General features: G+C 50.5%; 1 protein-coding gene across 1 annotated transcript in view; it reads left to right on the plus strand.

The window, feature by feature from the left end:
* Positions 1 to 25,939, plus strand: part of LDLRAD4 (low density lipoprotein receptor class A domain containing 4) — a 310,369-nt gene that overhangs the window by 272,480 nt on the left and 11,950 nt on the right. Inside the window, 1 exon segment of the mRNA XM_067699835.1 lies at positions 16,983 to 17,134. Within this exon segment, the coding sequence (XP_067555936.1) occupies positions 16,983 to 17,134 (152 nt within the window).

The raw sequence follows: 25,939 nt of genomic DNA on the forward strand, positions 1-25,939 counted from the left end.
AACCTCCATTAAAATGTTGAATAGAAGTGGTAAGAGTGGAGATCCTTGTCTTATTCCTGATCTAGTTAGAAAGCCAACTTTTCACCACTAAGTATGATATTAGCTATGAACTTTTTATAGATGCCTTTCTATTCCGGGTTTGTTGAGTGTTTTTATGATAAAAGGGTGTTGGAGTTTTGCCAAATATTTTCTCCATATCTTTTGAGATGATCATGTGGTTTTTGTCCTTTGTTTATTGATAGTAGTGTATCACTTTAATTGATGTTTGGGTGTTAAGCCAACCTTGCAGTCCTAGAATAAATCCCAGTGGGTCATGATGCATAATCCTTTTTATATATTGCTGGATTCAGTTTGCTAGTATTTTGTTGAACATTTTTTTTTTATAATAAGAAAAGCAATTTTATTTTTGTCTCCCACTGATACTTTTTTTTTTTAAACATCTTTATGGGGTATAATTGCTTTACAATGGTGTGTTAGTTTCTGCTTTATAACAAAGTGAATCAGTTATACATATACATATGTTCCCATATCTCTTCCCTCTTGCGTCTCCCTCCCTCCCACCCTCCCTATCCCACCCCTCCAGGCGGTCACAAAGCACCGAGCTGATCTCCCTGTGCTATGCGGCTGCTTCCCACTAGCTATCTCCCTTATGTTTGGTAGTGTATATATGTTCATGCCTCTCTCTCGCTTTGTCACAGCTCACCCTTCCCCCTCCCCATATCCTCAAGTCCGTTCTCCAGTAAGTCTGTGTCTTTATTCCTGTCTTACCCCTAGGCTCTTCATGACATTTTTTTTTCTTAAATTCCATATATATGTGTTAGCATACGGTATTTGTCTTTCTCTTTCTGACTTACTTCACTCTGTATGACAGACTCTAGGCCTATCCACCTCATTACAAATAGCTCAATTTCGTTTCTTTTTATGGCTGAGTAATATTCCATTGTATATATGTGCCACATCTTCTTTATCCATTCATCCGATGATGGGCACTTAGGTTGTTTCCATCTCTGGGCTATTGTAAATAGAGCTGCAATAAACATTTTGGTACATGACTCTTTTTGAATTATGGTTTTCTCAGGGTATATGCCCAGTAGTGGGATTGCTGTGTCATATGGTAGTTCTATTTGTAGCTTTTTAAGGAACCTCCATACTGTTCTCCATAGTGGCTGTACCTTTGTTGAACATTTTTGCATCTAATTTGTGATTTTCTGTTCCTGTGATGTCTTTTTATGGTTTTGTTATCACGGTAATATTAATCTCATAGGATGAATTGAGAAGTGTTTTCTCCTTTTATATTTTTCAGAAAAATTTGTAAAGACTTAGTGTTAATTCTTCTTTAAATATTTGGTAAAATTCACCAATAAAGTCATTTAGCCTGGGCTTTTCTTTGTGGGAAGTTATGAAATTACTAATTTAATCTCTTTTTATAAGTCTATTCAGATTTTCTATTTCTTCTTGAGTCAGTTTTGGTTGTGCCTTTCTAGGAATTTTTCCGTTTTATCTGTTGTCTAATTTGTTGGCATACCGTTGTTTATGTATATTCCATTATAATCCTTTTTACATTTGTAAGATAGATACTTAATTTACTGGAGGGCAGGTCTAACTTAACAGGAAGGAAATGCTCACGGGTACAGTTCATTCTGCGTCTAGCACTGTCTCCCCTGAGGTGTGCAGACTCCCTTCTCCACTGCTGGAGGTCAAGGTTCTGTCTGTGCAACTCCAGCCCACTCAGGAGCCTGGGTCTCAGAGGGGTGATTCATTCCTTGAATCTTCTACACGGGGCTTGTATACCAGGGCCCTTCTAAAAATAGGATTTGGCTCAGGGGTCATCCTGGGACCTGCCATGAGCAGAGCCATTCTGACAAGTGGTCAGGAGTAGATGCCAGGGGAGACTTCTGGTTCAGGTCCCGGCACGGCCACAGTCACTGTGTGACACCGGGCAGGTCACACGTTCTCTCTCTGTGAGACGGGCAGTCACGTGTCCTCGGTCTTCTGAGACACTCGTAGGGGTTCCCTGGCTTGATTAAACGAGTCGAGTGCATTGGAACACTGCCTGACACAAAGGAAGCACTGTGCCCGTCGTGCGGGGTTTATGTGGTTGTTTAGGTTAAGTGTCCTGCTTTGTGCTGCTCCCACGGGACCCTCACCCACCCGCCCACTCACCTGGACAAGGAAGAGGACAGCTGTGTCTCTCTTTGTACCCCTGTCCCCTCACACTGATTGGCACGTGGTCACTGCTCGGCTCTGGACTGACCTCCCGTTTTCAAAGGTGACTGAGACCGGAGAGCCGTGCTTCTTGTCTTGGAGTATCTGTGTGACTCGCGGGGCTGGAGGAGCCGAGGGTGAGAGCAGAGGGCAGGTGTCCAGTCTGGGGAGACTGAGGTTAACTCGGTATTTTGGCCTGTGATTTTTCCAGTGTTTGGCCTGTGCTCTAACACAGTAACTAAAACCCTGGAATGTGCCATGACTTTATCTCAACTTTTGAAGAAATTAATGCTTTTGCCAAAACCAGGAACCTAAAAGGTCTCAGAACTGTCTGGACACGTCCCAGAATTTATAAGCAAGATGAAGAGGAGCCCCAGAGACAATTGCGGGCACCTCTCTCCACATTCAGATCCTCCGAGAAAGGCTTGTGGTTGAGGAGTGACCACTGCCTTAGAATCTTCCAGAGTAGCGATCCCAGCGCTGCTCTGTAATTTAGCAACAACACACACCAAACGTGGACACGCGCGTGCCACAGCCGTGTGTGCAGAGTCACGGCACCCACGTGGAGTGCAGGCTAATGCAGTGGGTGCCGGCTCTCCAGGGACAGTCGGAGTTCAGTGGGAACTGGCATAGTTGTGTCTAGGATCTGAGTTACACCATAGTTATGGCCCGCCCAGACTTGTGAAGGTTTTTCAGCCTTCCAGCTTTTGGATGAAATTGAGAAATGTAATATATTTGAAAAGCAAAATAAAACATTTTTCTGAATAGCCACTTTGAATATTTTAAATATTAAAATATTCAGTGTGTTTTAAACTACGATACATATACCTTTCACCTGAAATGTGAAGTGGCAGAGCAGACCATTTCCACCACCTCTTGAAAGGGCCTCCCTTGACCCTGGTGTCAGTTTAGAGCCTCCCTTGACCCTGGTGTCAGTTTTGTGAGGGCACCACCACACAGCCCTGCTGGTGGGGAAGGCAGCTTGGGGGTGCCCTGAGCTGACCACTGGCAGAACGCATGCAGCAGACGTGGAAGCTGTTTCTGGAACTTTCCAGCCAGGACTCTACTTTCCTGGCGTCTGGCTTTCTCAGGCTGGGGAGGCTGGTGAGAGAGCTAGGCCGGTTCATAGGGGTGGACCGATGGCAGCTGCATAATTCTGTCTTTAGAAAGAGTCTACTTCTGGCAATTGAGTTTTTCCAGAGGCAAAATTAGAATTCTTCCTTCTTTCCTGAGGGACTTTTGGAGTTCTTATGAAGAGTGCTAAATATCCCAGAAATTGTATTCCGACACCATAGCCTCTGTTACCACAAGCTGGTTGGCTGTGCCGTTCTCGTGAGCCCTGACAGCACCGTCCGCCCAAAGGGTGTGATGGGTCAGCACGGTGGGAGGACAGCGGGAAACACCTGCCCTGTGGAACAGGGCTGCCCTCGCAGCATGCCCAGTTTACACGTGTGCACACAGACGTGTGCATGCTGAGCACCACTCTTGAAAATTGTGTTGAGTAGCAATCACTTGGGCCCTGATTCTGCCTCGTTTCCTCTGTGTGGTGTGCACAGGTCACAGATTCTCCGAACCCCAGTTTGCTAATTTAATCCAAGGAGTTTGGATTGGTCCAAAGTTTCAGAAGCAACCTGGGGGTTTTGTTTAAACGCACGCTCTGGTTGAGCCAGGGTAGGGGTGGTGCCCGAGATCCTGCATTTCTAACCAGCTCCTTGGACCACACTTTGAGTACAAGCCTTAGATGGGTTGTTTTATTTCACCTTCCCAATGGCTGTTTGATGGAGGACTCTTAGTCTCATTTTACAGATGAGGAAACGGGCTTCACAGCTGATAGAGTCAGGTGGCAGGACTGGAACCCAGACTGGGGTCTAACTGCCCTGAATTTATCCACTATAAAGACTTCATACTGCTTTCCATTTTCTTCTGGGTTTGCAAGAGTAGCTGCTATTCTCACAGGAGTAAAAGCCACTTAGTAGGGAGTAGCTTAGCTGTTGTGAAAATCAATACTGCCATAAACGCAGAATAACAGTAATTTTTTTTCCCAATAGAGGGAAAAAGTACCATAGTAGCATCGACAGTGTGTAGGTAAACTCCATGTTCTGTTAATATAGGGGTATCGTTGCATGTTAGGAAACTATTTAGGGCTATTTAATTTAGACTGATTTATTTAATAAATGTTTAATCCGCCGTCAGCTTGCTAGCTCTGTCATGCTGCATGATATTTCTACAAAATGAGGGGCGTCAGGTGCTGTGGTCGGAGCACGTATAGGGCATTTGCATTTCTATACAAGAACTTCTCTGTGTTGCAGTTTTTTAAGCACTAAGAATACATTAGTGAATTATTCCCTGCTATAGGCTGAAGTCCACAAATATCAAATAAACTATTACTGTGTTTTGAGTCTGCAGGAATATAAAGTTTGTGTTCTTTTAAAATCCTCATTCATGACTTTAAGTGTCGCAAACTTACTAAAATGTACTGTTTTGTTTTTTAAAGGCCAAATTCCAGGGCTTAAGTTTTATGTGGAAAATTTCATCTCAGGGCAGAATTTTACAGCGTAGTCATAAACCTCAGAGAACGGGAATTTGTAATGGACAGAGGCATCGACTCTTACTGGAGTCGCGTTAACAGGCATACGAGACACGTAAGTGGCTCCAAGGGCCTCTGGCAACATGTAGAGATACAGAATCTTTAACATGGTTTTGCAAGTTAGTGCCTCAAAGGAATACAAGTAAGTCCACAGCGATCTGCTGACCTCCTCCGGTTAGTTTCAGGGCCCTTCGTTTGTGGTTGGGGAATTCTGAGCTCCCAGCCTGCCTCTCGGCAGCCCTTGAACCTTGGACAACATGCTCACCTCCCCGAGCCTCGCTCCTTCCCCTGTAAGGTGGGAATGAGGTGATGTGCCCTGCTTGAAAGTACCTAGAACTGAGCAGTGCCTCTTCCTGAAGGTTTACAGATGCTAATTTGCTATGCAGCCACGTAAAGACATTCCTAACTCTCCAAATGGTGTTTACCTGTGAAAGTCTCTGTGGGACACCCATGGGGTGTGGAACTTGGTGGGGACACAGGAGGCAGGGCCGAGACGCCCATGGTGAATAAATGGGAAGATTGGACCAGGGTGGACGCCGACCCAGGTTCTCTGTGACAGAGATTCCGGCCTAGCAGAGCAGCTCTTTGCCACCCGAGATTTTCTCTGAAGCTTCTGAGCTCTGAGGTAAAATCCCTGCCCTGTGCTGCCTCGTTTGGCGATTCAGGTCACTCCGCTTGTCATGTTTGGATCTTGGCTGGAAGCCAATGCCTGGAGCTTATTCAGTTCCTTAGATCAGCAGTTGTCTGCAGACAGAACCCAGGACGAGTCCACCCGACAGCGACTGCCTGCCTGTCAGTCACGTTCAAGGTCCATACGTTTCCTCCTAAGGACTGTCCACGTGGTGTGTATGTGTCACACGGATCAATGAATGGAGGACCTTTGCAGAGGGAATCTTGGGGATGAAGGCAGAGGCTTTGGTCCTGGTTGCCATCGCAGCCCCTCGTGAAAGTGTGTGTCTTAGGTGCCCCTTCCTGGCACCGTCTCCAGGGCCTCGCTGCACATAGGCAGCCTCAGGCAGCTCGGAGACGTTTTGTCACATCAGTGAAATCAGCCCATCAGAGCACTCATTTTAAAGATGTACATGTACAGTGAGGAGGGAGGAAAGAGTTCTTGGCCGCGTGTGGTTTTACACTTTCCTGCTTGTGTGTTTGTGTTCAGCTGAGCACTTTCCCCACACCCTTCTTGCATGGGTGCTGCTGTGTTCTCTGAGTGAAGGGAGAAGAAATCCTGGCACCTGTCAGCTAAAAACATGTTGTCAGGGTCAGCGGGAGTGAGTGACTGTTAGGGCCGGACTGCTGGATCAGGTCAGGCAGTCCTGCGTTCCTCCCGAAGCGTCCTCCTGAGGCCACTGCTTAAAAGGGCAGAGGAACAAAAGTGAGACCAGTTCCTGAGGCTTAGCCCTGCCAGTCTTCACTGAGGCCAAGGAGCGGGGCCAGGCCCGCATCAACCAGGCAGCGAGGCTCACAGGCCAGACCGGCCCTGCTGGGCTCCCCTCGGCCGGGCGCAGCCAGACAGCGTGCACCTGCTCTGGGGTGTGGGTGCCTGCCATCCATAAAGACAAGCCTATTTAAGTGATTTTTAAACGATTAAACAAAATGCACAAGGAGCTTAATTTAGATAGACTCCCCTGCCTCCAAATGCCCCGTGGTGAGGAAGCTAGCCCAACAAGTGGGTGTGTAAAGGCAGAGGGGGCCCAGCAGCCACCAAAAATGAAAAAATGTTGATTGTTTTGATGCATGAAATATACATCTTAAATAATGTTAGGGCTTCCCTGGTGGCGCAGTGGTTGAGAGTCTGCCTGCCGATGCAGGTGACGCGGGTTCGTGCCCCGGAGGATCCCACATGCTGCGGAGCGGCTGGGCCCATGAGCCATGGCCGCTGAGCCTGCGTGTCCAGAGCCTGTGCTCCACAAAGGGAGAGGCCACAACAGTGAGAGGCCCGCGTACCTCAAAAAAAATAATAATAATAAAAATAAATAAATAATGTTAAACCCCAAAGTGGACTCTTTGCAGCCATTTCAACATGCAATTATGTCTCTCAGCAAAGGACAGGTTTTCAGGTCTCAAGTTGATGAAACCCCTACTTTTCAAGAACCAATTCACTTGGGGTCTTATGAATGTCCCTGCCTGAGCTGACCAGAACTGCCGGCCAGGAGGGTCAGCTGCAGGGGCGGGAAGGGTCCTCACCCAGCCTGTGACTGCGAAGAAATCAGGGAAAGTGTAACACAGGGAAGGGAGTTACGTTTTAGGATTTTTGCTCAAGAAAAGTCAGGCTGGGGCTTCCCTGGTGGCGCAGTTGTTGAGAGTCCTCCTGCCGATGCAGGGGATGTGGGTTCGTGCCCCGGTCCGGGAAGATCCCACATGCCGCAGAGTGGCTGGACCCGTGAGCCATGGCCGCCGCTGAGCCTGTGCTCCGCAACAGGAGAGGCCGCAACAGTGAGAGAGGCCTGTGTACCGCAAAAAAAAAAAGAAAAGTCAGGCTGTGTTGAGTGGCACGTGCAAATGTGTACAACTGTTAATTTTCCTACTGAGATTCCCATTTCTTTTATCCACGTGAAATCTCTGAAAAATCTTCTAGATGATCCTTTTGTACCTTCCCTGCCTGTCCCCCAGTAGTTAGAACAGAGGGGTGGTGTCTCTGGCCCACCCGGGACCGGTGGACATCAAGCCCCTGACGGCTGACCACGGGGCGGGGCCGACTCACTGTCCTGTTTCTCTGCTGGTTGTTCCAAACGAGTTTAGTTTTGCTTTGACCACACGTCCTATGGCCCACGTGCCATCGCTATATACCCTAAATAAGGAAAACAGAGGCTCTTCTGGGCCCCGAGCAGTGCTTGTGGCGGCGTTACTGGGCGGGGGCTGGCCTGATGCCCTTTCCCCGCAGCCCCAGGGTAGCAGAACCACTGGAGGTATTTTCTGTGCATGAAACAAGCTGTCTAGACCCTGGGGAGAGGGAGAAGTCTCCTCCGGGGACAAGGTCTGCTCTTCTCATTACCTGTGGTTCTTGTAAAGTAACACTGGGTAGTAAGGAGAGTCCTCACTGTATCACTTCTCTGTGGTCTATTTGTGCTCCCCGAGGCGGGGGTGGGGGGTGGAGAAAGGGGAGAGAGAGAGAGACACACGCGTGGCGGGGGGAGGGAGGAGGGGGTGGTGGGAGGCAGCCAGTGAGGGTTCCCTGCTGTGGCCCTGACTTTGCCAGCTGGGCTGCGGCTGCCAGAGCTTAGCTTAGCAGGGGCCTTACAGCTGCTCTCAGCGGCGAGCGGCCCTGGGGCATGAGGAGCCGGTTGGCCAGGCTCTGGGCTCCGGGAGGGATGCCGTGCTCACGCAGCCAGGGGACCCAACCTGCCAAGGTTAGCGCTCCGTGGGCGCTCTCTCCACTTCTCCAACTCGGCGAGCTTCTAGCGGAGATCAAGGGCAGGAGTGTGGTATTTGATGGGCAGGTTCCCCCTTTTCTGCCTTGTCTGGCCCGAGGGAGGTCAGGCGGCTGGTGCAGGCGGGTCCTTGCTTTGTGTTGTCAGCCTGTCGCCGGGTGGTCAGCTGCCCCGGGGGGCGGGGCGCTCCGAGACCCTGTGACACCCTGCTTCCCGCCACAGTCCTGATTCCTGGGCGGCTGTTGATAATTGGTGGCCATGGCCTGTGGTTGGAGCCACAGCGCTTGAGTCTGGCACCCGGGCTGGGCGCCGATATGATGTGATGAGGTGAGGCGGGGACAGGCAGACAGCTCCCTCCCCGCCCGCCCGCCGGCTCCCACTGTAGCTCCGAGAGGCGAGCTGGCTCCCACTGTAGCTCCAAGAGTCGAGGAGGTGGCCTGGAGCCGAAGGGATGCTTTCAGCAGGGGGGTAGGGGGCTGCGTCAGGGCAGGACCCCCGGCAGAGGACTGATTATGTCCACTGAGCCCCTGGGCAATGGTACCCTGAAGGAAGCCCCATTTAAAAACCTGGTCTTGAAAAAAGGTACATTCCAGACCAGCCGGGGAGGCTGCTCTTGGGCTTGCGGTGGTTCTCAGAGTTTGGTCTGAGAACAGAGCTGAGAAGAGTAGAAACTCTTTCCCGAGAAGCTGGCGTCTGCCTGGAGGGTCTGTCGCCCTGGGAACCCTGCAGGGCTGGCCCTCCTGAGGAAGGTGTGCTCTAGGCTCTTTGGTTCCTATAGTGGGAGGAGCACAGTGCACACGGTTGTCAGTTTGGAGTTTTGTTTGTTCAGATGCTCTGTGCCTGAGGCTGAAACCTCCCCTGGAAATTCTGTCACTTGCTGCCACACGTGTGGGTACTGTTCTTTTCACCCTGACTCTTTGAAAACAGCATTTTAAAGGAAAGATGCATTTCTCAGGATGTGGGGGGTTATTGGGCAGTTTCTCAGGTCAGCAGTGCAGTAACAGCAGAGGTTAGGAAGGAGAACCGTGACCCTGACAGGGAGAGACGGACAGACAGATGGATGCCAGCTGGGAGCCCTCAGAGGCGACTGCTCTTAACCGTGAACAAGGCGGTGACTTGTGCAGCTGTGTTTCTTCCTGATACACTTTCCTAAATTAATGATGTGGGGGTGGAGGTGAGGGTGGATTTTAAGTGAACGCTGTGGAGGAAATTATGGTTTTATGTATGCATTTTCCCCTATTGATAGCAAAGGGATAGACATTTAAAAGGTTTGTAATTGCTTAGTCCTCTTCTGTGTTTTCAGAAAATCCTGTCAATCATCTTTGATGGGAACATATTTAACTAAATTTCTTTCTGAAGAGATCATGAAGCTCTAGATTATAAAATGCATGAAGAGCTGTATTGGGTGCCTGCTTGGACCTCAGTAGATTAGAAAGATGCTCTTCTAGCTAGATGGACTCGCAGTGCAACTGTCACCGCCTGCCCGCTGGTGCGTCCACGTCCCCCAGCCTTGGCCTGGAGTCAGCAGGTGTGGTGCGGGCACACCTGCCCCAGTGGCCCTGTGCCATCCCTGTGCTCGGCTCCCCTCTCTCCTCCCACAGACAGTAGGTGTCACCTCCCACTTCTATTATCAGGCAAGACATTTTAGGTAAACATATGAATAGAAACAGTAACTTTTATTAACCATGGGGTCCCGCGGAGTAGCAACAGCATAGCGGGATGGCGGGATGGTGGTTACAGGTGAGAGGCTTTAGCAAAACCTGAGCAGCACGGAATTTGTCAGCGAGGGTTTGGTGGAGTGCGGTTCTGTGCCAACACTGTCCAGAGCAGGTGGCATTTCTTCCTCGCTTTGTCTGTCACAAGCCCTGAGGTGTGCTGCCTGCCGGGGACCCTGCAACAGAGCGCAATGTGTCCCAGGGTCACTCCATGCTGGCGCTGGGCCGGGGCTGCAAGTCCGCTCTTAAGGGGCCGTGAGGGGGCGTCTGAAGGAAGCGGAAGCCAGGGTGGCACCGTAGCTGGGGTTTTGGGGGTGGCTCTTTGCCCCTTGTGTTGTTCTACTTGTCGTAGGATGGATGAGAATAGCCAGCCCACCCCAAGGAAAAGAAAATTCAAAGTATGGAATATAATCATCCTGATGATGGCTCTTAACTGTTTTGCCTTCTGAACTTCAAACTGTGAAGTTATTCATATAACACAGGCTGAATTTCCCTCCTTGACCACAGTGTATAATGAGTGTGAATTTTCATTCAGCCGCTAAAGTCTCCAAGAGTATTTTTATACTGAGTTCACAGACTTGAGGCAACTTTAGTCTGTAGACTCCACCCCCTGCTCCCACAGTCTTCCTGCCCCCCACTGCCCCATGTCTATAGGATCTGGGAAAGAATTCACTGGCCTTTAGGAACATCTAGCACTTTACAAGTGTCACAGAGCCGTAAGAGTAAGACACCCCAAGGCTGTCATCACCACACCCATGCCCAGGGGGACAGGGCACAGTTCCTGTGCCCCAGTGGACACGGGGGCCTGGGAGAAGCCACCTGGAGGGTAGCCCTGGGGTCTCCATGTCCCTGTAGGTTCCAGCACTTGGGGGAGCGATGGGGGTGCTGCCATGGGGGGTGGGGACAGCAACCCCAGGCCTTGTGACGTCACCATGTTTTGTGTGATGCCTCCTCTGAGTGAGGCCGAGGTGTCCGCCTGCCCCCCGCCCCATTATCAGGGCTGTAAGGGCATAAACTATACATCTGGGGCTTCAGAGTAGTTAAATGTTGAGAAGAGGGCGTGTGTGGAGGATGATGCGTTCATTGGGGGACAGGCCTCGTGGGATGGGGGGTCCACCCTCCCGAAAGCAGAAGCGAGTGTCGTGTTGGGAGCCTCAGGCAGCAGAGCCAGGCCCCGCGTTCTTTAAAAATAGCTCAGACACTCGTGCCTCTGGCAGAGTCAGCCCAGCTTCTCCCTGGACGATGTGCTTCTCTTGCTGCTGGAATTCTCCGTGCAGCCTGGAGTTTCTTGGAGATGTCTCCATAAAAATAGGGAGATGCCATCATCACCTTGTCCCTGTCACTGTGAGAGATGAAATCAGGGTCTGAGATGTCTTCCTGTGAACTTGAGACGCGATGCTGTAAAACCCCTGGTTGGGTGGCAGTGACTCATCACTACAGCATCATCAGCCTACAGCCCCTGGAAAGCAGGGGGCGTAAACATTTGACTTTGGTCTAAAAGTCTTCCCTTCATGGCCTGCTTTTTGGCGTCCTTCTGCTGACGTCGGTGGTTGTTGGAATCAAGAACTGCCCAGTGGGCTGTGTCCAGACTCCATTTTGAAAATTTGGAAACCCTGAGGGATCCTATTATTTTCTCAGAATGCTATGATTCCTGTATACTTGTTTTAACAGTTCTTCCAGAATTCATTCTCTTCTTCCCCTGGCCTCCCCACCCTTCCTTTCCGTGTACCCCCATTGCACATCCCCTCCCGCGCCACATCCTGCGGGGCCGGGGCGCGGGCGGACAGGGCGGGAGAGGCAGCAGGGCCCCACCTGCCACACTTCTGTGTCACCCGGGCCCAGGGCTGGGTGCCCCCTTGGTTCTCGGGAAGCCGTGGTGAGCTCGAGTCTGTCCCATGGGCGCAGCTCTTCAGGGCCTGTTGGGAGTTCCCCGGGGGGCAGGTGACAGGCCTCACCGCACCTTCTGCAGCGCTGTGCCCAGCCGGCACCCTGGGCCTCCTGGGCTGGGGGGAAATTGGGCAGAAATGAATGCGGTGTGAGGTGGCGGGGGTGTGTGTGCGCCCGCGTGGGGAAACTGCTCCTGAGGAGGGCGGTGGTCTCAGAGGACGCGGGGAGCCCTGACTGCAGTCCAGGGAGTGGCTGGGCTTCGGGCCCCAGAAGCCCCACAACGTCTGTGGTTGAGACCAGAAGTGAGAAATCTGGAGACGGACACCGTGACGAACAGGTGTGCTGAATTTCATCCGATTCTTGCATTCAAAAGTGGGGAATGCAGGGCTTTGTTTTTGTTTTTTAATGGGAAGCTTCTTCTACTTGTTCTGTGGAAGTTATTTTCTTGAGAAGGTGTAAAATCAGGCCGTTGGCGACAGAGCCACATCTGGGGGGCTGGTAAACACTTTGGGGCTGAGTGCCTCTGAGCCGTCTCCACAGCGGGGTGGCGGGAGGGGGAGGGGGGCTCAGGAATCGTGAAGGAAGAGGGGACAGGAGTCACTCATCTGTCACTGTTACTACAGAATGTATGCGGGGGTAGCAGCTGGCTTTGGGGGTCTCTGAGCCCCTTCCCACCTACCATCCCAGCTTCAGATGTCCTGCCATGTGTGGTCTTTACATAGTTGGCCTTTTATGAGGTGTTTTTAGTAGGATGTTCCTGCTTAAAGTGAAGGAGGCCGTGGAAGGACAGGGGTGCCCACACACCCCCTCCTAAGCTCGGAGGGGCTGTTGGTAGCACAGGACCTGGGTCTGGATGACACCGTGCTTCTCCCCAGGAACCGTCTCTATTTCCTCCAGTTTTCACTCTGGACCACTCTTGGGGGGGAGGGAGGGGGAGTATGTGTGGCCCCAAAGAGAGTAAAGCCTCGCACTTTCCAGTCGTTAGCGTTTGAAAAAGCAGTCTGTTTTCATGGACTGGTTCACCCAGAGTTCAAAGTGAAGGGCTTCTGTCACCCAGGGCTGCCGGCCTCAGCTAGTGGCACCCTGGGGGCCGGTTCCTGCCATCCTGTGCCCGGGCTCCCAGGAGCTGCTCTGAGCACATCTCGAGTCCCGGCGTTAGCATTTGTACTAGAGGGCCTGTCATCAGTCCGTGTGGACCACCCGTCCTCCAACTGTGGCCACAGGACCCCCAGGAACCCCAAGACCCTCCCAGGGGTCAGTGAGGCAGGACCTCCTCCTTGTACCTCAGCCACATGTCCCGCCGGTGCAGGTGAAGCAGAGGGGAGGCCACTGGGAGTAAAGAGGTGAGCACTGTGTAAAGTGTGGCAACGGGAAGTTATTTTGTTACATGTGTTAACATGTGGTGAGTTTATTTTTTAATGAATAAATATTTAACATCTTCAAGTTTTAATTTCAAATATGGCAAAGACTGGTAGACGTCATCCACACAGAGCTCTTTGGGGTAATTGGTCATGTTGGGGTACAGAGCAGCCCTGGGACCAAAGCCCTTGAGGGCGGCTGATCTCAGAGCAGGAGGGAGGGCCTGGGGAGGAAGCTCTGCCAGTCTGGACACGTGGGGGCGGGGGGACACTTCTGGTGCTGGCGCCTCAGCAGGGACGCAGCAGGGCCCAGGGCACAGGGCACGCCGACCACAGCCTGAGAGCAGGTGGTTCCCTTTGAAAGAAAGGTGGGAGCTTCTATAACAGTTTCCCACAGCTGAAGTCTGTCTTACCCTTGTTTGTGCTGAACTTTTTAGTTTGATATTAGATCAGAAGATTCATGCCTATCAGACAACATAAAGGGTTCTACATGCTGTCTCAGACCAGAAGAAATAAAATCCAGAGCAAGTAAAGATCTGAACAGAAAAATCTTGGAAGAAAAATATTTTTAGAATACTGGAGAGAAGACCTTCCTAATCAATGGGAAGCTTAGAAGCCATAAAGGAAAAAGATTGAGACAATATTTGATGACATAAAAATTAAAAAAATTTATATCATCTACAGAGAAACTCACACCAAAGTTTAAAGAAGTGACAGACCAGGAGAAAATATTTGCAACGCATGTAGCAGATAAAGATTTATAGCCATAATATGTAAAGACTGTTTACAAATAAAATAAATGAGAAAACTACAAATAAACTTATATAAACTAATATTATGAAAAAGAAAAATACAAATTTACCAGTAATCATAGGGAAAGATCACAATCACTAGTAACCAGGGGAATACAAATTAAAACAAGATACGTGTTTTTGCCCATCAGATTAGTACATGTGGAAAGGACCGAGGGTCTGGGGCCATGAGGCAGGAGACGCCCTGCCCTCTCCTTGACAAGAGGAGCATTTACAAGGCTGTATCAGTTTTTGGAATTTTTTCATAGGGATGCTTACAAATGTGGGTCACACACAATCTTTTGGTCACGGTAGAAAAAAAAACAAAACCCAACCACCTAACACCCATCGCTTGGAGAATGCAAGTCCCAGTGTTCTGTGTTTAGGAACTGGCAGCACCACAGGGGAATGATGTTGGTTCACGTATTTTCTTGTTTAAAGGTGTCTGTGATGTATTGAGTGGAAAAAAGAACAATATATTTGTACAGTGATTCCATTCATTAAAAAGAAGAAAGCCCTTATTCAACAGGCAACACACATATACACACAACGGGTGAATTGTGCCCCGGACGGCGTGGGTGCGGGGGTCGCAGTGAGAGCTGCTGGCCTGTGCAGGGGAACTTACACATTATACACTATTTCCATCTATGTTCTTTGAATTTTAAAGAAGTCTTCATTATTTTTATAATAAAAATGCTTTTCAAGTGAAACACATATATACCCCCAAATGTGCATAGAATTATGAAAATGTAATTTGATTGTTTTGCTGCAAATGGTCATCTGCATAGCCTTCCATATTCAGGAAAAGATGACCTAGAATGACATCCTCCCAGTGAAGAATTAACACGCAAAGATGGGTGCGGGGCCCCTCGTCGTAATCATCATCCAAAAAGCAAAGCAGTTTTCTTAAGAAGAGGAAACATTTGTCAATTCCAGGGCACGATTTAACCTGAAAGGCAAGTTTTGAATACTCTGCTGTTCATTCACAAAATAAAAATAAAAGTTGGTAAAACAAAGCATTATTTTGGGTTCAGTCTTCATGCTGCATTAGTCGCCTTTGACTGCCTGCTTCCTATCTGCTTGTCCCTGGAACAGGGGTCCGTGGGTTGGTGGCTCACCCTCCATTCATCTCCTGAGATGCCCCCTTGTGCTTGGCAGCCAGGGTGGGCCTCACCCCTGCCTGCGGGAGCCGTCCTCTAGGTGGGCACCTGTGCAGTGGGCTCCAGAGCCTGTCCTCAGTCCACCTCTTCATGATGACGCTGGGCCCACCCATGCCTGATGCCAGGAACACAAGGTGATGGAGGCAGGTCCCTCATCGCTTACGCACACAGCCTCATCCTGTGTCGCCGATGACGAGGTTTGGGGTCCAGATGCGTGGACACCTTGTGACACAGGGTGTCCTGGACACGGGACAGTTGTCTGCAAAGGCAGGGGGTTGTGAAGACGTGTTTCTCCCTCACAGGTGTGTCACACACCCCATAGCGCATGAGGATAAACGAGGTCACGCTGGTATCTGTACTCCAGCTGCAAAGTCCCAGCCTAGACCCTCCGACAGAGAGTGATTTCAGTTTCCAGGAGACTCCACCTTGAAGATTCTGATCGTCCCTGGGAGGCACTTGGGTGGCTCCCTCCCCAGAGGAAGTACAAGCGCAATCTCCTGCCCATCAGTCACGAGGCCTCTGGGCGTCCAGAGCAGAAAACTATGGTGGGGAGCCCAACGTGTGGGCCCAGCGGCCCCGCCCCTCCTGCTGCTGGGGCTTTGCCTCCTGCACCTGCTCAGCCTCCAGCCAGGGGTGCGTCCAGCACACCCGCCTGGGCCCTGCTGCTCCCCACGGGGGGCTGTGGGGTCCTCAGGCCTCACACTCATCATCTGTTCTGCAGCGCACCCCCTCCCTTGCCTGGGGCCACTGGCCTTCCCGCCCGGTCCAGCAGGCATGTTTGTCAGTCTTTGTCCATCAGGTGTGCGGGGTGGAGGGCTGGGGTGGAGGATGGCTCCACAGGACAGGACACAGTGGGATCCAGGAAGACCCTCCCTCTACCCCAACAGGGTGGATGTGGGGCGGCACCCAGCCCCTGCCTGCATTGCGCAGGTGTGAGCCTGCACTTGAGAGCAGTGTACCCACTGGCCGGTGGCCTGAGCCCTGCTGCAGCAAGAGGGTGTGCTGTGCGTGCACGTGTGTGTGTACGTGTGTGCACGTTCGTGTGCCCGTGTCCACACGTGTGTGCGTCCCAGGCAGCACCACCGCAGACAGGGCTGTCCCCCTCTTGCCCTTCCTGCACTGTGCCCACCCCCTGCACAGCCACTTCCGCTCCAAGTGTGAGGAGAACAGGGCAGCACTCGGCCCGGCGGGAGCGGGAAGTCTGGACTGACCTTGGCCCTGGGCTCTGCTTCCCCTGAGAAGCCGAGGGCTGGCACCCTCTCCTCGAACTGCCCGTGAAGGTGCCCAGTGGGGAGCACGTGGTAGCGGTTTAGACAGGCTTCTGTAACGGTGTGGTCAGAACCCAGTGGTGCCACAGGACTGGAGACCATGGGGATGCGTCTCCTCAATCACCTCCCCTGGTGGGGCCTTCTCAGAGCGGAGCTGGGGCTCTTTGTCAGCGTGTTTTCCCTCCAGTGTGCTACACGGCCCCTGCGTGGAGGTGCTTTGGGAATCATACTTTCCACCCCCCTGGGGGTTGGGGGATCTGGCAGGGATGGGGCCCCAGAGCTTCTTGTGTCCCAGGAGATGGCACCCAGGAGCTGCCTGCCCTGGGGAAGGTCCCTGTGTGGTGGCTCCCCATGCTGTGCACACGGGGCTGGACCTGGTGTCCTGTGTGATGCCGGCCCATCACAGCGCAGGCCTTCGGGAGGTCCCATGGGGCCAGTGGGACACGCTCGACCAGGCCCTTCTCAGGACAGAACCGCAAAGATGAGGTCTGTCTGTGCAGCTGGGCCTCCCTCCATCATCTGCTAGCCACACAGTGGGGCTCTCGGGCAGCAGGCCTGGGGGAAGTCGTTTCCGTCCCAGGACGGTCTGGGGAGCAGGGTGGCCCTGGGCCTGGCTGACGCATTCTCCTCTTCGTCACAGCGGAGCTGGAGTTCGCCCAGGTGGTCGTCGTGGTGGTGGTGGTCACGGTGATGGTCGTGGTTGTCGTCTGCCTGCTGAACCACTACAGAGTCTCCACCCGGTCCTTTATCCACCACCCGGGGCAGGGCCGGAGGCAGGACCGGCCGCAGCCGGTAAGTGTGGGCTGAGCGGGGCCGGGAGCCTGGGTGCAGGACGGCCCTGGGCTCGGCGTGTGAATCCCACACACAGAAAGCCCAGTCCGGGGGCCCGACCATGAGGCCAGTCCCCCACCCCCACCCCCCAACACAGTCACCACTGCCTGGACGGCAGTCAGCACACTCATTTCTCCTGCTCTGAACTCTATGGACCGTGCAGTCCCTGCCCTTCCACATCTGGCTTCCTTCCCTCAGTGTCATACGTGTGAATTCCATCCATGCTGGGACATGGCCCAGGGTCAGCGACGCATCCTGCATCCCCACCTACGCCCATGAGACAGGGGCTCAGCGGGGCAGGACAGGGAGGGGGTTGGACCCTCTGGGGCACAAGGGTGGGCAGGTTGTGTGGGCCTCACAGAACAGCAAGGCTCTTCAGGTTGGTTTTTTAAAAAAAAAAATTCCTAGCTACTTCCTGCCCTGAATCACTACCCTCTTCTGGGAAATAAAACACTGATATTCAGCTAAACTGCTCTATGATCTAACGCAGGAGCCCAGGGGCCATGGAAGGTTCAGGTCCAAGCTGGCTTTGCTGTCTGTGGTTCCAGTGGCTGTCAGTGAGAGCTTGGGGACACTGAGTTTAAACAATTATATATTCTTGGCTTCTGTGGTGGATGGAGGAGGCTGAATCCCCAAGCATGTTGGGACCAGGGCTGCCTGGTGACTGGCCTAGGGAGGCTGCCCTGAGTGTGGGGGCAGCTGTCCTGGGGTGACCCCCTCACACTTCATCGGGGCCAGAATCGCTCGGCCAGCCTTCGGGTCTGCTGTCCCCATGGGTAGAGCTGAGGTTTGCCCAGTGTCCTGTGTCCATGGCAGGCAGAGCTGGGGGGAAGGGTGAGGCTGCTGTGTGCCGCCCCCAGACCCACAGGGACGAGATGGGTGCTGGGGGCTGCAGCTCAGCCCTGAGGAAGACGCTCTCTCCCTCTGGCTTCCCCTCATCCTCCGCCGTCCCCTCCCTGCTGTTTCCTCCGTGCGGCCCGGCCAGTGCAGGGCAGGTGTGTCCCGAGGCTTGGGTTTTCCTTCTGATAAAATGAGACTGTGGATACTGCTCACCAAGGTTTCACAAACTCATGATGTACTTTTACACGGTGACCAGAGACAGTTTAGGCGCAGGCCGGACCTCCATTTCATGTCTAGTCCAGAGGAGAAGCCTCACTCTCCTGGACAGGGACATAGATCCAGATCCCAGGAGCACTGGGGGTCACTGCCTGGGAACGTGCCCCCCACCGGGCTGGGCTTCTTGCCTCCTAAGTACCTCCTCCTCCCTCTCGATTTCTAAAAGATGCTGCTTCCCTTCATCACGCTCTGGGAGAGCAGTGTGATCCTTTCATACTCACTGTCCAGGGGACCTTCGGCGATGCGGGGAGATGTTTTTGGCTGTCATAGCTTGGGGACGGTGTTGCAGGGATGCTCTGAACGTCCTCAGCTTATGGGGCGGCCCTGCCCTCCTCCCCGGGGGCCCTTCAGCGTGAGACGGGGATGCTGTTAATACACGTGGATCTCATGGCAGGCTCAGGGGCGTCAGCAGAGTGAAGAGAGCCCTTGCTGACAGCTCGGTGGGGGTGGGAGGTGTCCACAGGGAACCTGCCCCATCAGACGGTTTTGGTCTGGGCTCTGTCTTCCTTTGCTCACTGTCAATCAGTGGATATGAGCCTGGCACCCACCAGACAAGGAAGAAATGATGCAGCGAGCCCCAGCCTCTCCCCATCAGCAGCGCCCACCTGGCTTGGTGGTATTTTCTCAATCTCAGGGGAGGCCAAGGGGTCTCCAGGGGCCATTTGTGTGTGGGGAGGGGTGTACATCAGGAAGCCGTAAACCGTAGAAGGGTGTGGGGTGGAGCAGCTTCAAGGTGCCCTTCTGGGTGGCCCCCTGCCCCGCTCCCAGCATCCAACCAGCCTCCTCCCGAGGGGCTGAGAGGGGCAGGCTGCCCGTGGCCTCGTGTGGTTTGTGCTCTCCTAGGGAGAAGGTGGCCGAGGCTGGAGGTGCCTGGGGTCGCCGTTGTCAAGGTGGTTCCATGTCTGCTGTCAGAGCATCCCAGGAGCTGCTGTGCCTGCTGTTTGGCAGCTGGTGGGTGTGGGGTGCCCCCTGCCGGCCTCACCGTGGATGAGCATCCATGGCTCTGAGCCTGTGCGTTGCTGGGACCCCCACGCTTCTGGGGGCCTTTTGGCCCGTTTGTTCCAGAACTGTGTGAGGTCTCCACGACCATGTCAGTAAAAAGTGTGTTTATTTTAAACTGCTGTGAGAAGGGCTGGGCATCTAATTTGTCAGCTTCTAGGTGATCTGGCTTAACACTATTGGTTAAGGTTACTTTTATGTATTTCCTATGGAAGGCTTGATAGTCAAGATGGAAAAATATAGGACAGTAATTGGGATTTTTTTTTTTTTTTTTTTTTTGGCTGTGTCAGGTCTCAGTTGCAGCACACAGGGATCTTCGTTGCGGCACGCGGGCTTCTCTAGTTGTGACACGTGGGCTCTAGAGTACGCGGGCTCTATAGTTGTAGCGCACTGGCTTAGTTGCCCCACAGCATGTGGGATCTTAGTTCCCCGTCCAGGGATCGAACCCATGTTCCCTGTGTTGGAAGGCGGATTCTTAACCACTGGACCACCAGGGAAGTCCCTGGCCTTTGTTCTTGAGAAAGAGGCTGAACATGTAGATGTTCTGATGTGGTTGAGGAAACATGACTCCCTCTCTGCACTAATGGGCTTTCCCTGGTTCCCAGGGAGAGTCCTCTGGAAAAAGGTGGGTTGGACCAGTTGCCCCTTTGGGCCCAGCTTGCTCTGATTCGGGGGGTTTGCTTTGTGCAGTCACAGCCCCTTCCTCACGTGGCCCCTTGCCACCTCCATTGCCTGTGGGCGGACACACTTCTGTGCCAAGGGAGGGACGGATGGAGTCTGTGTTGGCCGAGGCCAGTCGGCCTGCATCACCACAGCGTCCCTGAGACGCCATTCCAGGGGAGCAGGGCGATGGGATGGACCGGCCCTGAATTTGGTGGAAGCAGCCACTTCTGGATGAAAATGAAAAAGAGTGATCCGCTTCAGTTAAGTTACGACAAAAGTAAATGCTTAAATAGTGGCAGCAGCAGTGAGTGGGTTTGTGATAAAAAGCCGTACGTGTTCTTTCTGAGGGAGCCTTGCCTTAGTGTTTAGAGCCTGGCTTATGTGAGTTCGGCACTTTGAGACTGTCTAGGTTTCTTTTCATCATCTTAGACCGCCAAGTAATAGGAAAACAATAAAAGGGCATAAATATTCCAGACACAGCCCTGAGAGATGTTCACACACGTCGCTGGAGCCTTTCTTTCCCGAGCCAGGGGAGGCCCGCATGGCCTTTTCTGACAGCCTTGCCTGTAGGCCACCCCGCAGGGCCCACCAACCTGCCTGGACGGCAGGCAAGGCGGAGGTGGCCGCCCATCTACTAGGAACAGCAGAAGGATGGGAACGTTTTACTTAGTTTGAATCATATAAAATTGTGGGTGTTCAGCCATTTTGACCTATAAAAGCAGCAATTTCAATTTTAAAAATCAACAAAAGGAGTCACATCAGGCATTTTTCTTCATGACCAAATGCTACAGGAATTAAATCAATTGTAAAAGTGCGGTGCCCGGTGCCCGGCCTCCCTGGAGCCAGAGCAGCGCCTGGCGGGCAGTGGGTGCACCAGCCCCGCGGGGAGGGACGGGTCTGTGGTGCAGAAACTCAGGTGTGGGGGAAGTCCAGGCCCAAAGACCCTCCCTGCAGATGGCCAGACCTGGGCGAGGGTGTGGCCAGTGTGTGTGTGGTTCCCCCCGCAGGGTGTTTTGACAAAACTTGATCCAACTTGAAAAAACTGGGAGATTTCACGTAAAAATAGAAATTTACATCTTTCCTTGAAAAGTGAGCATATCAGCCACACTGGCCTGTATTCCCGCTTGGCTCCCCCAGGCCAGGGCTGCCAAGCAGCCTGTGCTCACCTTCCGCTGTGGTCCCAGCCCCTGCACGGGCCTCAGAGGTGGGCCGGTTTGCACAGAGGTGATTGTTTTTGGAGCAAACATTCTTCTGCATTCATGCCTCTACCACAAAGGTGAAAACAGATGGACCAAGGGGGCCACTGGCTTCCGAAAAATGGGGAAACTTCTTTGTGGAAGTAAAGATCATTCCTATGAGATGAGTGGTTCGGCCAGGTGAGGTGAGTCTGGGTCACAGGACAGTGTGTCCCGGGCCTGCTAACCAGTCCCGCGCTCGGAGCAGGGCCCTCCTCTCTGACGGGGTCTGGGCTCCTCTCCACTGGCCCGGACGCCTTGCGAACCAGGGCCGGCAGTTCCGTGCAGGTGTGTCCTGGGGCCCCACACAGCTCACTCCCACTGTGGCTGAGAGCCCGGCAACTGCGCACCTGCCTAGTCTCATTTCTACCTACTTCAGCCTGTGTTAGGAAAGCATTTCTAAAACGATAGGAAGGAACCATTTTCAGGAAGGCGCAAAAAATGAGCTGAGGGCCTGCCTGATAATGCAGGTGGAGCAGGCGAGTCTGTGACCGTCTGAGTGTAGCATCGGCTGGTCCAGGGCGCAGGCTCCCTGCGAGCAGGTGGATTCTTGCTGCACTGTGAGACTGGGGGGGTTGCTGCCCACCTTGTTTCATGAGCATTTCCAAGTGTCCAGAGGCCACGGGCAGCAGGTCAGGCCTCCTTTAAGCATCAAGCATGGGATCCTACTGTCTACCTCCTGTTTGTCTCAGCAGGAGCAGGGCGTTTGCAGACTGGCCATTTAAAAGGTTTTACCCTTGAAGCATTAGAAGATAAACAATTTTAACAGCTTGAAATGAGAATGTCTCCTTCAAGTAAGAGAAAGGAGGCCAAGTTGCTGGCGAAAATTGGATAAGGATCCTGGGCCATAGCTGTTACACAGCAGAATCTCTGAGATCTTTAAAGCTAGTAACTTAGATCATCCTTCTGCTGTTGATGGTGCTCAGAAGAGTTTTTAAATTACCTTCAAAGCTTACAGGTCATTTTTAGTAAAATTTTCAAGAGACATTTTAAAAAAATTCTCAATGTTGGCAAGCCTTCCTTTTTTTACTTTGTTCTCTGAGGCTGGGTTTGATTTTTGGTACCAGCCAAAATCCATTTAGATGTAGCTCATCAAGTTACTGATACAATTTTGGTGCAGAGTCAAGTGTGACCATTAGTAAGGCTGATGTTGTTTACGCTGCAAGCTGATGGTGCAGAGAAAGGCCAGGAAGGACCCAAGAAGGGGGAGGTGGACAGAGGGCCTGGTCTGTGTTGTTAAGGCTCTTGTGATGAGGATATGTTCATGCATTACTTTTGCCATTAAAAGACACACTATGCTCACATAAACTGATGCTGAAGACAGTTTCAATAACATTCTGAGCATCTGTAATCTGTAGACTCCCAAGGTAACGCATTTGAACACAGCTGGTATTGTGACAAAGGTATGCTAAAATCAGATTTTTTAATAAAATTGATAAAAAATTTTATAAACAATTTTTAGTAACCTTCTAAATAGGCATTAGCATTAATAATCTAATGGTAAAGTTTGTTTTGTTTTTACTTAGTCCTTAAAAACTGGTGTGGTTTGTTCTGGGGGGAAAAAATGGCTCTCTAAATTACCCTAATTCTGAGAGGCCCTTGCTGGGGAGGTGTACAGGGCCGTCAGAGACTGCATGGGAGGAAGCTGGGATCCGGCTCTGTTACTCCCCTACCAACTCCGAGACCGCGGGGAAGGCACTTGGCTTGTGCCCCTCACGCGTGAAAGGAGGCTCACAGTGTGTGGTTCCACGTTGCCCTGAGCTTTCTGATTCCAGGCTGCTTTCTCTTGAAGCCTGATTGCTCACTCTCCCCCACCACCAACCCCCGGAGGCATCACATTCCTCCTTTTCTGCTTGCTCTTAGGGGCCTGTGGGCCTCCCTGAGGTATTGATTGTTGTGGAAATATAAAGGATTCCCTTTCTTTTCTTCCCAGCAGAACTTCCTTCTTGATTTGTCTTTCTCTTAAGGGACGTGCCCTAGATTGAGTAGAGTTGGGAGGGAAATAGTCTTGAGAAGTCTGATGATGGAATCCCAAGGAGGATAAAGGGGAAATGCTGGAGAGAAGAGTCATTGGCATCTAAGCTGTTACTGCTGTCAAGGGTGGAAAAGTGAGAACTACTAAAGCATCTGGATGGTGGAGAGGTTGCCTGGGAAAAGGGAACAAACAAGAGAAAAGTGATTTTATCAGAAGGCAAAGATGTTGCTGAATATCCAAACATCATTTTTACCTATGCTTTGAAATTCACCCTGGGAAAGGGAGTAAAATCGATTTTCAAATATTTGAGGCCATATGATATGTTCATTCGCTGGGAGGAACCCTTGGGTAGAAGCCAGAATATCCAGCAATGGCCTTGCTTTACACAAACTGACCATGTCACCTCCAGTGAGTCGTACACCCTCCTTGGGCTTCAGTTTCCTCCCATCCAAAATGAGGGAGAACTGGCTTAGATCAGAGACCTTTCAGATTGTTTCTGACCCCTCTGACCAAATGTGTAGGAAACACATTTTACATCACAATCCACAATATTCACATGCAACTGAGGCAGAACTTTCACCAAACAGTACTTAAAATGTACTCAAGATGTTTTCTGTCTGTTTTATCTCTGGAATGCTGGCTGTGACCCACCTAAATTGATTTTCCAGCTCTCTAAGAGGCTGCAGCTCACAGTTTGAAAAACACTATATTGGGTCTTTCCACTCCCCAAATCTGATGATCCCTGCGGTCCTTTGTGTGTGGAAAGGAGAGTTTAGCAGCTAAGAGCTAAACCAAGAAAGTTCAGAGCATGGGGTGCTCTCACATGTGGTGCCCAAGGACCCAAGGCAGCAAGCAGGCTTCAGCCGCAGCTCACAGCAGAAGCCCGTGAGTCATGGTCACAGATGACTCTCTTTCAACGCTCTAAGCATTGTATCCTTTGGGTGGAAAAAGATCTAAGAGATACAGAAATAAAGATTATAAGAGTACTATGAGCAATTGTATATCAACAAATTGAATAACCCAGATGAAATGGAAAGATTCCTAGAAACACACACTACTAAGACCAACTCATGAAGAAATAGAAAATATGAATAGATCTGTAACTAGTAAGGAGATTGAATCAATAATCAAAAACCTCCCAACAAAGAAAATTCCTAGACTAGATGGCTTCACTGGTGAATTCTACAAAACATTTAAAGAACTGACACCAGTCCTTTTCAGATTTTTCCCCAAAATTGAAAAGGATGGAACACCTTCTAACTCATTTTATGAGGCCAGCATTACTCCAATACCAAAGCCCCAGACAAAGACATAACAGGAAAAGAAAAACCAAAGACCAATATCCCATATGAATACTGATGCAAAAATCCTCAACAAAATACTAGTAAACTGAATTCAGCAGCATAATAAAAGGATTATACACCATGACCAAGTGGGGTTTATTCCTGGAATACAAGGATGGTTCCACATTATGAAATCAATCAATGTAATGCACCTCATTAATAGAATGAAAGGAAAAAAACTACATGATCATCTCATCGATGCAGAAAAAGTATCTGACAGAATTCAACACGCTTTCATAATAAAAACATTCAACAAACTAAGATAAAAAGAAACTACCTCAACATAATAAAGGTCATCTATGAAAAGCCCACAGCGAACATCATACTCAATGGTGAAAGACTGAAAGCTTTCCCTCTCAGATCAGGAAAAAGGCAAGGATGCAGGCATGCTTTCACCACTTCTGTCTAACATAGTATTTATTATAAGTTTTAGCTAGAGCAACAAGGCAAGAAAAGGTATTCAGTTAGAAGGGAAAAAAAGTAAAATTATCTCTCTTTGTAGATGACATGATCTTATGTGTAGAAAATCCTAAACATTCCAATTAACTAATAAACACACAAAAAGCTCCACTAGAACTAATAAATTCAGCAAAGTTGCAGGACACAAAGTCAGCCCCCTAAAATCAGTTGCATTTCTTTACACTTACAATGATCAATCCAAAAAGAAATTAAGAAAACAGTTCAATTTACAATAGTATCAAATAGAATAAAATACTCAGGAGTAAACTTAACCAAGGATATGAAGGGTTTGTACACTGACAACTATACAGCGTTGCTGAAAGAAATTAGACACAAATAAATGGAAGACATCTTGTGTTCATGGACCTGAAGACTTGATCCTGTTAAGATGTCAGTACTACCCAAAGCAATCTACAAAATCAGTGTAATCCCTGTCAAAATCCCAATGATGTTTTTCTGCAGAAATAGAAAAGCCCATCCTAAAATTCATGTGCTATCACAAGGAACCCCCATCCCCACCTACAGCCAAAATAATATTGAAAAAGAATAACAAAGTTGGATGTTTCACACGTCTTGATTTCAAAATTTACTACAAAGCTACAATAACAAAACAGTGTGGTGCCAGCATAAAGACAAACATTTAGACCAACAGGATAGAATAGAGAGCCCAGAAATAAACTCTCCGATGTATGGTCAAATGATTTTCAACAAGGGTGCCAAGACCATTCAAGGAAAAAGGACAATCTTTTAAAAAATGGTGTTGGGAAAACTGGATATTCACTACAAAATGATGACATTGAACCCTTATCTGCTACAATATGCAAAAAATTAATTCAAAATGTATCAAAACCTAAATGTAAGAACTAAAACTATTAAACTCTTAAACAATAGAGCAAAAGATTCATGACATTGGATTTGGCAATGATATCTTGGATCTGACACTAAAAGCACAAGCAACCAAAGAAAAAAATAGGTA

This window comes from Pseudorca crassidens, chromosome 12 (genome assembly GCF_039906515.1).
Source record: "Pseudorca crassidens isolate mPseCra1 chromosome 12, mPseCra1.hap1, whole genome shotgun sequence".
Lineage (NCBI taxonomy): Eukaryota > Metazoa > Chordata > Mammalia > Artiodactyla > Delphinidae > Pseudorca > Pseudorca crassidens.